The sequence below is a fragment of the Carassius carassius genome, chromosome 21, assembly GCF_963082965.1.
Source record: "Carassius carassius chromosome 21, fCarCar2.1, whole genome shotgun sequence".
NCBI classification, from domain to species: Eukaryota; Metazoa; Chordata; class Actinopteri; order Cypriniformes; family Cyprinidae; genus Carassius; species Carassius carassius.
In genome coordinates, this window is record NC_081775.1 from 25,852,011 (window position 1) to 25,867,366 (window position 15,356).

The window sequence follows — 15,356 nt, forward strand, 5'->3', positions numbered from 1 at the left end:
GACTCATCTGTTAACATCTGTGTGAAACGGCTTATTCAGGACAGTAGTAAATAAAAAAATGTCATGCATTTTCTTTAATCACCACTCTTATTTTGTTAAAATTATTAACATCTTGTATATACTACAAAGGGTATGTACGTAAATTCATGAATGGAATTATAAACTGATTTAAAGTCCCAGAGGTCATAATGTTGATGTCAGCAATTTCATTTATTCACAATATATATTGTCTCTCTAGTACATGATGAGGAGCAAATGTTGCACATTATGTGTAATTGATGCTTTATCTGTGGGAGAACTAGAATGATAAAACGCACAGAGAAAGTAGTTTAGTTGCTTTTTAAACAAGCTAAATGATTAGTATTTTAGCTTTCTTGCTGTTCATAATACAGTACATTCACTGTGAACCAAACAGCGCACTCAAAATGAAAATGTAATTACCTACAATATCAGTTTTAATTTGCCACTATTCTTTATCATAACATTCCCAATTCAGAAAATCTGGGCTCAGAGAAAAGTCCAGAGTTTTCCTACTAGAATATTATCATCCTGACTTAAATTATTTGGAGCAGGGAATGATGATTAGGTCTTAGGCAACCGAGCAAACATAATTTATTTTGCGTATTTTATAAACACCTTTGTGAAAAGCCTGAATTTATGCATTCGGTAGTCTTCAGGTATTACATAATAGCAGATTAAACTTTCAAGAAGCATCTCCATGCATGTTTAATGCTCAACAGGGATTTTTTGAAATTTGTAAGCTGCAGTTGTGGGGAACCTACTTTTGAATCTGTGTTATCGGTGTATGTCAGATTTGATATGGCCTCCTGCAAGTTTAATCGGCATGTATTACTTATACATCAGCTTTACGGAGTTCTGTTTAAGATTAAAATGAAAAAAAAAAAAACCATACACACATTTCTGACTGTCTTCGACGTGCTGGTCATTTTAATGCTTGTTTTCAGACTTGTCTTTTATTTCTGTATGCTAATGCGTCTGATCTCTCTGTTTTTCTACAGAGGATGAGCTGTAGCTATCTCCTATGCACCATCTTGCTCTTTGTTGCTGTGTTACTGGCTGTCACAGTAACCGGGATCATCCTTCTGATGAACCATTACCAAGCACCCAGTGGCCCGGACGGCCCCCCTCTCATCAGCACTAACCAGGATGAGGGTAATGCCCTGGTAACTATCGAGAGAGGCGACGGCTCCCGCATCAACATCTTCATTGACCCCAACTGCCCCGACTACAACAATAACTTCCTGCGTTTGGAGGGTGTGCAGACCTCACTGCTGCACTCGCTCACTGACCATGACACTGATCTAAAGTCAGTGAAAGGGCAAGATCGGGCTCTGCTTGTTAAACTGGCCGAGGAGGTGGCCAAGCTGTCCGCCCATGCCAGTCAGCTGAAGATGGAGTACAACGCGCTGAGACAAGGCCAGAGCAACATTGGACAGGAGCTCAGCACTCTGCAGACCGAACAGGGCCGGCTTATTCAGGTTAGTTATTCAGGTAGTTAGTTAGTTAGAAATTTTACTGGTGCTCCAAGAGTAGACCCAACCAATGAGGCTGAAACTAAATTGTCCCTTGTAGTTGTTGCATTATCCACAAAGCGTAATTCCAGTGTGTACCAAGTCTGAATTTCTGGCATTAAGAACTTAGAAAACAAGATTTTAAAATCCAACAATGCAGGGAGGATTCACAATGAATGAATGGTGCCGTTGATAATGCTGTTTAATTTGCATGTGTTGTTTGCATTGTTTTAGCGCCTTATTTTAAAGGATTTATGCAAATGCGATGCAAATTTTGCAAAAAAAATTTTACATTTTTCAGGCAGGTTCTGATTATGAGGTTGTTGATTGATGCTGCACACCATGTGATCTGGCATAATTTGCTGGGACTGTACAGCCTTGCCTAACCACTGCGGTCCAGGTACCTGACTCGGCTCATTCACCTCACTGGTCTGGATATGTTCCTGGTTATAATGGAACAGCTATTCTAAATTTGGTTTGCCGTCTGTTCTCTATGGGTGTTAATATTGCCAGGCTCAAGAGCTTTTTTTATACATAGGAAAAGCCATGTTTATATATATATATATATATATATATATATATATATATATATATATATATATTAGGACTGCATAATGATTAATTGCAGTCAAAAAAAAGTTTATGTTCACATAATATATATGTGTGTGTGTGTGTGTGTGTGTGTGTGTGTATATATATATATATAAAACATATAACAAAAATAGCTTCCAATCTTCCAGATGAAAGTAGAGACATTGTGCGGACATACATGATATACATAGGAATAACATAGTAGGGAAGGAATATAACATATAAGAAGAAAAAGAAAAAAAAACTGAAATTATAAAATGTTCTATATACATAATTAGAAGTATAAGAACATTTTTTATTGTTTTGATAAATGTACAGATATGTTATACGTGTGCAGATGTGTTATTTACAAACTGTGCAGTTTACAAGTGTACAGATTTTGGATTCTGTGTATAAATATGTCTGTGGTGAGGGACAGTGTATAATTATGAAAGCTTAATTGTTCATGCCGAATATAGCCTGCAGGAAAAAACTGTTCTTGTGCCTGGCTGTCCCGGTTGTCAGTGCTCTGATGCGCCAGCCAGAACGCAACAGTTCAAAGAGAGAGTTGGCTGGGTGTGAGGGGTCCAAGGTGATTTTCTTAGCCCTTTTCCTCACTCTGGAGATGTAAAGATCTTGGAGGCTTGGTAGAGGGGCACCAGTAATCCTCTCAACAGTCCTGACTGTCCGCTGTAGTCTATTGATGTCTGATTTGGGTAGCTGAACCAAACCAGACAGGATGTATGTGTGTGTGTATGTGTAAATATATATATATAGGGGTGTAACGGTACATGTATTCGTACTGAACCGTTTCAGGACAGGTCTTTCAGTTCGGTACGCATGTGTACAGTATTTATTTATTTCCTTGTGCTGACTTGTGCAGAGCGGAGCACGAGTGAATGCGATCATTCCTTTCTATATACTTAATGCGAATACACATGTAATTGCTCAATCAGTGTTTCAACCGCGGAAAGACATTAAAACAACAGTAGCTGCGTTTACATGGAATCTACTAATCCGATCGTAATAGGAGTAGAAGCACAATCAGAATAAAAAGTCACATGTAAACACGTTAATCGGATTGAATTGGCCAGATCCAACTAAATCTTGGATCGGATTGTAAGGGGTGGTCCTTTTCCTTTTCCTTTTGTAATCCGAGTGAGAGAACATGTAAACACTTGATCGGATTGAAAACCGTAACTGGAAAGTACTGCGCATGTGCAGTGACGTAGAAATAGCGTAATGACATATGACACGCAGAACGAGCTGTTCTTCCTGGTGAATAAAGTGTCATAAATAAGTATCCCGTCATTAAAAAACTTCCTTTTCACTCTGCGTCTGTGAAGTGGAGCAGCACAATGTTCCACCAGTCCTTGTTTAAGACTCTCATCAACAGACGATTAGTTTTGGGTGCGGGAAGGGGCACTTTTACTACTTTTTTTTTTTTTAAGTAAGCACTGCATAACAGTAATGTGCTGGTCGTCGCCTAATTAGGACCTGAAGTAGATAACTATCATGTGTGACACTATATATATTCATGCAGTTTGCACATATTAAAAGAGTAAATCCGATCAGAAACTTGTGACATATAAATACGCATATCAACCTGATCACTTTATTTAGCGTTCATGTAAACACTACGTTCAGATTCGTCAATCAGAATGAATTCATTCCGATGGAAGCAAAAAGTGTCCATGTAAACGCACTTAGTGTGGAAAGAAAACGTCGCATAGCATTTAATTTACCTCAGTAAGTCATCTTTGTCTACAGCTTGTTAGTTCACCAGAGAAATTAAGCATTTCGCTAAATATAACACCATATACTCATTATATTTTACCAAACCTGTTAGTCTTAGTGTATGTTTAAATTAATCTGTTATGAAACATGCTATGACAGTGTGTAATTGAATATATTTTAACAAAATATCCTAAAATTTTTATTATTTATAAGTTAATTTAAAAACTGAATTATGTGCCGTTAAAATGTTTGCATACAATAGTTTTTTGTAAAGTTGAGTGTTGATCGTCTATTTAAAAATAAATAGTAGGCAAATTTAGGTTTTGGTTAAGTTGGTAGGCCTAATTGAAACCTCATCACTAAGAAAATTAAGACGATAACTGAATGTATTTAAAGAAAGAGTAACCTGTTCAGTAAACCACTGTTTATAAAAAAATATTGAAAGTTTATTTTTCCCCCTACTGTACCAAATCATACCGAACAGTGATGTTAAAACCGAGTTACGTACCGAACCATCATATTTCTGTATCGTTCATGTTTATTTAGTGCTATAACTAGTAGTAAATAGGAAGAGAACATTGGTTCACATGCTTGAACTGAAGCGCTACCATCAAAACCAAAATTAATGTTTGTATTTTGTGATAAAATTGACAGGTTGACATGAATTTGCAGGCTGACTTTATTACATATTAAAGTAGGAAAGCACAAAGCTTATTACCATTATTGGATTTCAGATGCGCTACAAATAATGTTTAGTAAAGTTCACACATCAACAGAAAATAGCATAGAATCAGTGGAGAAGAATATTAGTCTTGAGATTTAAATATCCATACCAGTATTGATTAAAAACTAGAAATTTGTTAATCCAGCACTTGTGTCCACATAGCTGACATGTTCTAATATAATGATTTTCTGCTACATTTTTGTAATGGTTCTTATTAGTATCCATGTTACAAAACAGTTTTAGCTGCTTAGTATTTTGTGGTTGTGCACAATTCAAGTTGTCCACATTGTCAATACAACCCAACTTTCCTAGACTGTATATTATGCTTCTGTGTGGCATCTTATTTCATGTGAACAGGCCTTGACACCTACTTGAAAACCACAATTTGCATTTTGCTGAACTTTTTACTGATAGCAGTTTTAAAGTAGTTCGGCTCAACTTCATAAGTACCATATCGCTTGCCTCTCCTTCACCTGTGTCATTATTATAAAAGCCTTCATCAGCACCGTCTGGATTGTTCGAGACGAAAGACTGAAAGAGAATCACAAGCACCATTACTCACAAAATCAAGCTCACACTATGCAGCCGTATGCCAACATCCCCACTAGGCACACACCTCATTTTCACTGTGCATTTGAAGATGAGATGACAAAATTCATTGGAGCTCGGTGGTGTCAAACAGTGGAGGACTTTATTCGATGTGGCAGAATAAACATACATGTATGTATTTAGGAAATATTTACTATTTTACTATTAAACATATTTACCATATTTATATATGATTTATATGTAAATATGCATATATTCCTTATATATACATCTAATTATACACAGTACACACACATATATTATGTTAACACAGACTTCGATTTTACAGTCCTAAATATTACATAATCATTTTATATTCAGAAATATTATCAAATATATATATATATATATATATATATATATATATATATATATATATATATATATTATGTACAGTTGTCTTTGTGTGTATATGACTGTGCTTTATCGAGATTGAGATTAGCTGCTTTTTATTCAAAATATTTTCGATATTAAAATAATATAATATAATATGTTTGCATTATCTCATTTAATGTCCACAAATATTATAAAATGTTTTATATATATTTTTATTTGAAAGATTTTTGCTATTGATACATGCATATTATAATATTTATAGTAGCATTTTATTATATTCAAAAAAAATATATATATATTTTTATATATATATATATATATATATATATATATATATATATATATATATATATATATATATATATATATATATATATATATAAAACATTTACAGTTCAGTGTCTTATATGTTTTGACCAACATATTCTACTATATATTCGATCAAATCAGCTATTTCTATGTTTCCTAGTATCTCATAATAGTAGTTTTTACATACCTTTTTTTTGGGATGTCTTGATAATCTACTAAAAGTCTGATTAGTCTCTAAATTGTGTAAGTTATGGCGTAATTGTCCATATATATTTTTTTATATATTTATTAAAGTACCATAGGTGTCCTGTGTGTCTGATATGTGATAGCATCATTTCAGACCTGGCTCTGGAGAGCAGGAGACAGAATGAGAGACAGATGGGATCTGCGGCCCCTACATTCAGATCAGCCAGTAAACTAAGGCCATTCTTTCATTAGATTCCCTCGGCCAGACAATAAAAACACAGCCCCATCAATAGGGATGATTGGGTTGAGAAAAGGGGGTTGTATTCCTCAGCCTTGTGGTGTTTAGACTTTACAGACTGGTGATTTCATGGGAGCTTTTTATTATTTATCACAGAGTCAGAGATAACTTCATGATATGGATGGATTTCGCAAGGGACACATACACTTGTCGTGGTTTGCTTGATGGGAGTTATAAACTGGTTTGCACACTCTCTCCTTGAAAACTGCCGGATAAATCTGAAAGCAAATATGAGGCCATTGAGTGGAATTACAGGAATACCGAATGAAAGTTCTGAAGGGTCATTTCAAAACTTAATTACAGATATACCATAATATCCTGGGCTCATGTGATTAGATATGTCTATAACCTGTGTTTACTTAGCCTCTACAGATGAAATGAAGTGCATTATCTGCTCAGTGCCCACTAGAAAATAGTGGATTCTATATTTTATTTATTTTTTATTTATTCCAGTGATGGCATTACTGTGGTCTTTAGTGTTACAAGATCCACATCTTGATATTTTTTTTTCCAGGTTTATTTGATGAATATTTGAAATAAAAGTTTTTTTTATTGTAAATGTTTTTACTGTCTCTTTTGATCAATTTAAAGCATTCTTGTTGAATAGAAGCATCAGTTTCTTCCAAATTTTCGGAACTTTTGAACTGGTAAATATCTGAATATTCTGCAGTAAACTTAAATTATGTTCTCACTATCATTACTTAATGGAATTATTAATTTATCTAATCCTAAAACAACATTATTTTTGTGTTGTTTATGAGTTATCAGATCTTGCAGTTTGTTTCATCCAGCGAGTCCATGGCTTAGATGTAAAAAATTAATGTACAATTTTTTGTCCGGAACCAGGGCTGCTGAAAAGTGGCTGGTTGGGGTATTTGGAATCTCTTTATTTTTGCAATTCCAGTTTTTACCACTAGTGGTGCAAAAATCCCATGTTCGACCTTTGATCGTTAGAAGGCTTATTTCTTCCAGTGACAATGGAATTGCAGAAATGCTAAGTAAATCTATCCTCAGGGTGTCTTTGAAGGATGGATAAAGGTTTATTTTGTGGATCCCAAGGTGTTAGCAATCTGACTCTGCAGAAGCCCTGGATCATTAATGAGGTTGGCTGAATCCAGCCTTCCTTAGTCATTATCCCACCTCAGTGCTCCCGAGAAACTAGAACACGGGGAGCATGGTGACGCATTGGAGTAAATATGCCACTTTTATAGCATAACTTCCACAAAATGTGTTATACAGTGAGGGCCAAAAGCATAGCTTTCTCATTGTTGAACCCCATTGCGTACACTCTTAAAAAAAGTTATTTTCACAGCAGTTTAATTGGAGAACCTGCTCTTTTTTGTTCCCCAAAGAACGCGTTAGTGAGCAGCTTTTGAAATAACTATTTTTAATGTGAACATTTAAAAAATCTAAATAAACTTTTTCCACTGAAAATAATCTTTAATGCAATGAAAAGGTCCCACGGATGTTAAAAGAACACAAATTTACTTACCATCAGGCCATCCAAGATGTAGATGACTTTGTTTCTTCACTGGAACAGATTTGGAGAAATTTAGAATTATATCACTTGCTCACCAGTGGATCTTCTGCAGTAAATGGGTGCCATCAGAATAAGAGTCTAAACAGCTGATTAAAAACATCATAATAATCCATAAATAATTCACTTGACTCCATCTGATCAGTTAATGTCTTGTAAATTGAAAATATGTTTTTAACTTAAAACAGCCTGATCTCACAATCAAAACGTACATATTTAGACGTAAATTAAAACTGTCCAATACGTATGTGCCTTTACGTATTTACAGTGTCATTTACGTATTATCTGGACGTAATTACAGGTTCGATACGTATCGAAATTTACGTAAAAACTACCTCAAATACGTACAGATAGAACGTGTTTTCTGACCAGTCAGTTATCCATAGAAATTTGTTCATGAAGCTGCTTTTCAATGCGTATCGGATTAATTTTTTTTAATATTTATGTATTAAAATTTTATAATTTTTATTTTTTTATTTTTTTATAATTTTTTTTTTGATAAATGTAAGATCCCTATACCTCACCCGAACCTAAACCTACCCATTTTATACAGAATGTTAAAAGAATAAAACATAATAAAACACAATTTTAGTAAAAATATAACATTAAAACGTTATTTTGAGCCACTAACGTTAATCTTACACCTACCCCTAAACCTACCCATAACCATTTCTTAAAACTACATAACGTTACTGTTATAAATAAACAAATAACAGACAAACAAACATAATTAAATATGTCTTTATTTTTTGCGAAAAAATATCAAAAGTGGTACCAAAAGTAGTTCAAATGATAATGAGTTCCAGTCGCAGTCCTCTCTGGAGGTAATAGTTTTTATAGGGTACAGAGCAGAATTTAATTTATTAATCCGTGAAATTATGAATCTGTCTTCTCTCCGTGAAGGCGCACTGGCGCAGTAGCAGTACTGATTTCAAATGTCTATCAACTGAAAAACGACATGTTGCAATCTGTGACGAATTATGTGAGAACCAATGAGAGTCCGATATTAGTGCCGTAAACCATGTTGTAACGTTCCTGTGGCGCACTGGCGCTATTTTCAAATTCGAATCATAACGCGCGCGGGCTTTGACTGTGACGGACGCTGTTGCTGAGAATGAAGATGAAGATCGATTGATATGGATATGTTCCTTGCAAACATCTGGATTCTAAAGATATGGAGTACAGCAAACAAATAAAATGGATGTGATTTGTAATTGTATGCTGTGCTTTTGTGTATCTATGGTTTGCAGCATGCACAGAAATGTTATTTCCTATTAAGTAGATGAGTAAACTGCTTTCAATAAATCCAGTAAAAACATTTATTGATATGACAATGAAATACAACAGATTTAAATCATTAAAGCCACGATTTTAATATTAATACATGGGAATTCATATAAATTCACACTTTACGTTAGATTATTTACGTTTTTTTAGCTGCTAACACGTAAGTATTTGTAATTTTTACTGCTATAAATACGTCTAAGTTGTACGTTTTTATGTGCATGAAAACGTAAGTAAATGTACGTGTGGTAGAACCACATTTAACGTAAAAATACACACGTATTCTCATGAGATCACGTTGCTTAAAACCATTGCTTCCATAATACTGCTTTCTCTATTGAACAAGCCATCTCATCTGAATCAGGAGAGAAATATTCACAGATCAAGCACCATTTACAAGCGGAAGCAGTTCATTCTGATGTGATCTTTTACTGGAGGAATTGTTATGGATTATGGACTTGTATTTTAGCCAGAATTGACAGTTTAAAGCTAAAACATCCTAATGGTGGATTTATTTATTAAGATGCAGTTTTAATTTCACAAGACATAAATTGATGGACTAGAGTGGTTTGAATTACGTGTGGATTATTATGATGTTTTGATGTCATGTTATGATGTATCAGCTGTTTGCACCCATTCACTGCAGAGGATCCATTAGTGAGCAAGTGATACAATGCACAATTTCTCCAAATCTGTTCCCATGAAGAAACAAACTACATCTACATCTTGGATGGCCTGAGAGTGAATAGATTTATGTTTTTGTGTGGACTATTTCTTTATAGGTTCTTATACCATAGATACTGATAGATATAATTTTTTTAAAGAGTATGAGCTATTAAATACAGTGATTAATCAAACTTTAACCTGTGAATTTCTTTTGCAAAGTCAGCTCAAGCTAAATTAAATCGTCATTTTTAAATTGCTGCATGTTGTTAACTTTCATGGAATATAATTCGTTTCCGGTATAAAGCACAAGTACCTGCCATCTCCCTCTGCTCGTTAAGACCTGAGCGCTCACAACTAGGTCACTGCCACGGCGGCAGAGTTGGCAACACATCTGAGATGGCAGGAGATCAGTAACATGCATTTGGGAAAGTAGTTTGCATCTCACTATTCCACTTTAACAGCATCTTAACACCAATGTTCAGTGTGTCATGAAACCTGGATTTTGTAAAGGGCAGGTACCCTCTGACAGTCTTTTTTTAAACCCCATTTGGTCTTGCAGGAGAACTTATTAGTCCTTCTACAGGACCTTATTAAAACTCTCTTGTTAATTATGAGTGTAGACTCATTAGTGCGATTGCCTGGGGAGATTGCTCTGTGAAGAGAGAAGCTTGCAGCCTTTCTTTATTTGTGATAAACTTTTGGCAAAGAGACCACTTTCTTTTGCCCTTTGCTTTGGAAGGTGGGTGGAAGAAGAAAATGTTGACTCATCTGTCAGCTAGACTTTGAAATTAATGCATGCTGACACTTTCCCTTTTCTCCTGGCAAAACCGCATCTGTCGTCTGCCGTAAAACGCTAGGATGGTGTCTAGAATGAACGATCAGTTTAGACTTAACTTTTTGTGATTGTTGTTATGCCTTGACAATGACATTGTTGTTAATTATTTGATTATTTAATTATGCCTTCACTCTCTTTCAAAAGAATTTTAGTGACAGAGTAGATTATGGAAAATTATTGTTATGTTTTATATATATATATATATATATATATATATATATATATATATATATATATATATATATATATATATATATATATATAATATTATTATTATTATTATTATTATTATTATTATTTTTGCATTTCTCTGTTTCTTTTCCCGATGACCTTTAATTCTAAATACTACAATTTCTAACTATAATCTGGATTATATTTTATACATTCATATTTTATTTATATATGTATTATTTTATTTATTTATTTATTTATTTGTACATTTTTGAGTACAGTATTTGTACTATTGTTTGAACACTAATCTCACACATAAACATGTATTGCATTAGATAACAAAATAACTAAACCATAATATACATATGACAATGACATAATACATTTTAAGCGTAACTTATATTTTCAAAGATGTCCACATTTTTTTTTTTTGGCTATTTTATATTATAATTTATAGGTACATGTTGACTTCGCTATTAAATTAAGCCTGAAATAACTTAACAGCAGCATTATCTGAAAGCTATAGAACCAGAGAATTTAAAATGAAAGCACAAACTATAAGAAAGATTGAGAATCTTGTGTTTCAGTCATTTGCATACTAAGAAAGTTTTGATATGTCAGCAAGCAGCACAATTTTTCCCTTTGGTCTCCTCCTGTTTGATTGTGCTTATTAATCTTTTGCCTTTGATCTATAATCAGTCATTTCCAAAACTGAGAGCTGTGTTCCAAACTTGGATGCATACTCTGTTGGCGAGGTTATTGATGATACAAAGTCTTGCGGAGGAAGCATGTTGGAATATGTCTTTGATTAATGGAAGCCCCTCAAACAGGAAGCAGATTTCTTTTAAATAATGTTTATGCCATCGATGTCCTGGTCCAGCCTGGATATGACAAATGGGCCAGGCAGCACTTATTTAAAAGAGAGGCTATCTGTGTCTCTTTATCTGCTAAAATGTTTTGGCATGAGACTCTTAACCTCAGTTCAGTTTGCTTCATCATCTCTTAACTTGGTTTTAGAGCAATGGACGTATGCAAACCTCGGGGATATGTGCAGTCAGTAGGTGCTCATGTGGCCGGTAATAGCTTACTAACTTATTACTCTTGCTGTTTCTGCAATATACAGTACAGATATACAGGTATATTCACATAAAATACCTGCATAACCTACAACGTTTGCCTTATAAACGGCATGAAATATGACTTCCCACAATGACTTGCGGTTGACTTGATCTTCCAATTACAGTGTAATATACAATCAAGATATAATAATAATATATCTCATTATTGACTCATTATTTGATTGGATGACCAAACTGTAAGACATTTTTACACAAAATTTGATTAAAAATGCAAAATGGGTTTTATGTCCCAGATGTTAACAGATGCAATGTGAGGAGGTCATGTGGTGTTAATGTTATTTAGATGTACTGTATATAATTTTCCGTTTAAAATTTAATTGAATTTTCTAGTGTAAATGTAATCAGCATGATCTAAATATACTGAGGACATGCATGAGGACATGCATTTCCTCCATTTTTCTTCTGGAGGATGCATTTTTGCAGTATATTTTACTGAAATTTTGAGTAGTACTTGGACATAACTCATTTATACTCATTCATGTCTTTAACAATAAAACAAGAGCAGGATGACCTTGGTTTTTACATTTATGAAATGTTTAAGTGTCATCCTTGCTGCAAAAATGTGTTTCTTCAGTAGCTTGACTTTTTAACTGTCTGTATCTAAAATCTTCTGAAATTATCTTTGATTTCACATGCACAGATAAAAATTAAAGTTCTGTTTCTGTGGATATTCAAATGATAATACAACTAATTTATTATAATTGTTGTTGTTATTATTTTGAAAATCCATAATATGCTCATTAATAATTATTAAAATAAAGAACATATTTTTCATACATTTTTTTACCATATTTTATTTTTCTGTCTGTATCTAAAATCACCCAAAATTGTCTCTTTGGACATGCACTTGTAAAAGTGATCGTTCTTTAAAAAAAAATCTAAATCAAAAATAAAAATAAATATATTTTTATTATTTAATTTTATAACATATATATATGTGTGTGTGTGACTTATTTATATAACGTATAAACTTATATAAATAACTAATAATTACTATAACTTCAATAGTTTTACTTCAATAATAAGTTTCAGTATTTAAAAGAACACAAATTTACCTTTGTTTGGACATGTGAATATTCAAAGAAAAATTAAATAAATAACAATAAAATTAATAATAATAACACAAAATAAGATAAAATAAACAACCACAATAATAATAATTGTTATTATTATTATTATTATTTAATTTCCATGTTAATAATAATTCATACAAATACACAAATAATAAAAAATAATTCAATATTCAAAATTAGGTGCTTACCTGCGCTCAAATTCTGATAAATACAGGCAAATGCCAAACGGTTTACATTTTTGAGAAAAGGGAATATTGATGTTTACAAAAATGAACAAATTCTGACTAATTCTCAAATATTTTGAATATGCATGTAAACATTCATCATGAAATAATGGCTACTGTTGACATACCGACATACTCTTTGTTAACAAATATATGTATGCAGTAAACAATGTATTCTGTTCCAAACACAGCCATTGAAATTGATAGTTCAAGGTGAGTTTTGAAGGCCTGGATCTTTTAATTTGTAGTTTCCTGCTGTGTGCTTTAATGAAAGAGAGGCAATGTTTAGAGTAGTATGTGGTGACTGAGGTCTTGCGTTCTGTCGAGTGTATGCCAAGAGGTTCGAGCCATTCGACAAATGGGTTTAGTAAGAGGTTATATCATGGAGTGCATTGTACTTTTAGGGACATTATGTTTTTTCATACATGTGATGTTTTTCTTTTGATGCTGGATGGCCTCGTAATAAAAGACGTGTTGCTATGGCAGCGTTTGAGAGCTGCGAGTGCCAATGTCCTGACCATCCGCTCAGTGTGTCAGCCGTCATCAACTTCAAGCGAGTTCACACACACCAGCTCACACTTAGCTTGCAGTGTGACACAGCGACATATGCAGACATGCAGACTTGTTAACGACACACTCTCAAAGAACTCGATGCTCGTTCACACCCCAAAGGACAGCTTTACGCTTTCATGTGTCATAGGAAACAAGCTTTACTTTAGGGCTAATTTTTGCTAATCGCCAACTGAGCTTCCTACATCCTCAAGTGCCACTTTGATTCATGATGTTTGATGTGAGACACGAAGATCTGTCCTTGGAGAAAGGCGCACAGTTTGCCTCCCTCAGAATCACGTTTTTTTTCCCCCATTGAGGTGACCTGAATGGCTTTGCTGATGCAGGCAATAAAGAGAGCTGTCTGGGAAACTCAAACCGAGTGGTTTCCAGAGCCGCTGGCCGTGAGCCCGCTAAACTGAAGCACTATCAGTGTTTTGCAGCATAGTGCACCTGTTACTTTAATGCAGTGCCGGGGACCACACGCTGATACAGAGACTCCATTGTTGTTATTGTTTAAGCCAGGCTTTTAGGAAAGGCCAAAGTCAACCAAAGCTCTGTTATAACCGCACAGAAATGCCAAAGAAATCATGTCCAAACCAGGTATGAAGCAACATGATTTTAGCACAAAAACTTTTTTCAGCAGTTTGATAATTAGAAATGTTTCTTGAGCAGCAAATCAGCATATTAGAATGATTTCTGAAGGAAAGTAATGATGCTGAAAATTCATCTTTGCATCACAGGAATAGATTATATTTTGAAATATATTCATACAGAAAACAATTCTTTTAAATTGCAATATTTAATAATTTTGCTGTGGTTAATGTATTTTTTTTATAATCAAACAAATTCAGCCTTGGTGAGCATAAGGGACTTATGAACACAAATTGTAATTCTTAAAAAAATGTTTAACGGTAGATGTGTTTGTGTATGCAGCGATGTGTGTGTTTGTGTGTGTGTGTGTGTGTGTATATATATATATATATATATATATATATATATATATACACACACAAACACACACACACACACACACACACACACACATTATTTGGTTTAATTTAAGTATTTGTAGAGTAAATGTTAAATGTATGTTTTTTTATTAAAAACATTATAAGCATTAAAATATGTTTATATATAGTATTATAGTAATTTTAAAATAACATTTTGATTTCATATTTTAATGTTTGAAATACAATATTTTAATTAAAAGTAGTGATTTTTGTTTTAATAAAAAACTATTTAAAGATTAAACTATAAATAAAATACATTATAACTAAAATTGGGCAAACCCATTTCTATTTTCTAAATTATAAATATATATTTATAAATAAATGAATGTATATGCATGTGTGTGTGTGTGTATATATATATATATATATATATATATATGTTTGCAGGCTATGCAAAGGGCTATGCAAATAATCGATTGCGACGATTGCGTGCATCCCGCAATATAGTATTCATTATCGCAGGCGACACATCGCCGATAATGAACGCGATATACTTGCGTAGCTTGTCAGTGAACTATGGCTCTGTATGTTAAATGCCGCTCCATCTGAAAGCACGTGATGGAGATTTACTACTAATCACAGATG

General features: G+C 33.6%; 1 protein-coding gene across 1 annotated transcript in view; it reads left to right on the forward strand.

Annotated features, from left to right (window-relative positions):
• LOC132098000 (fibrinogen C domain-containing protein 1-like) overlaps window positions 1–15,356 on the forward strand; it is a 98,019-nt gene that overhangs the window by 27,512 nt on the left and 55,151 nt on the right. Inside the window, exon 3 of the mRNA XM_059504067.1 lies at window positions 1,020–1,499. Coding sequence (XP_059360050.1) covers window positions 1,020–1,499 — 480 coding nt within the window. The remainder of the gene's footprint in view (window positions 1–1,019; window positions 1,500–15,356) is intronic.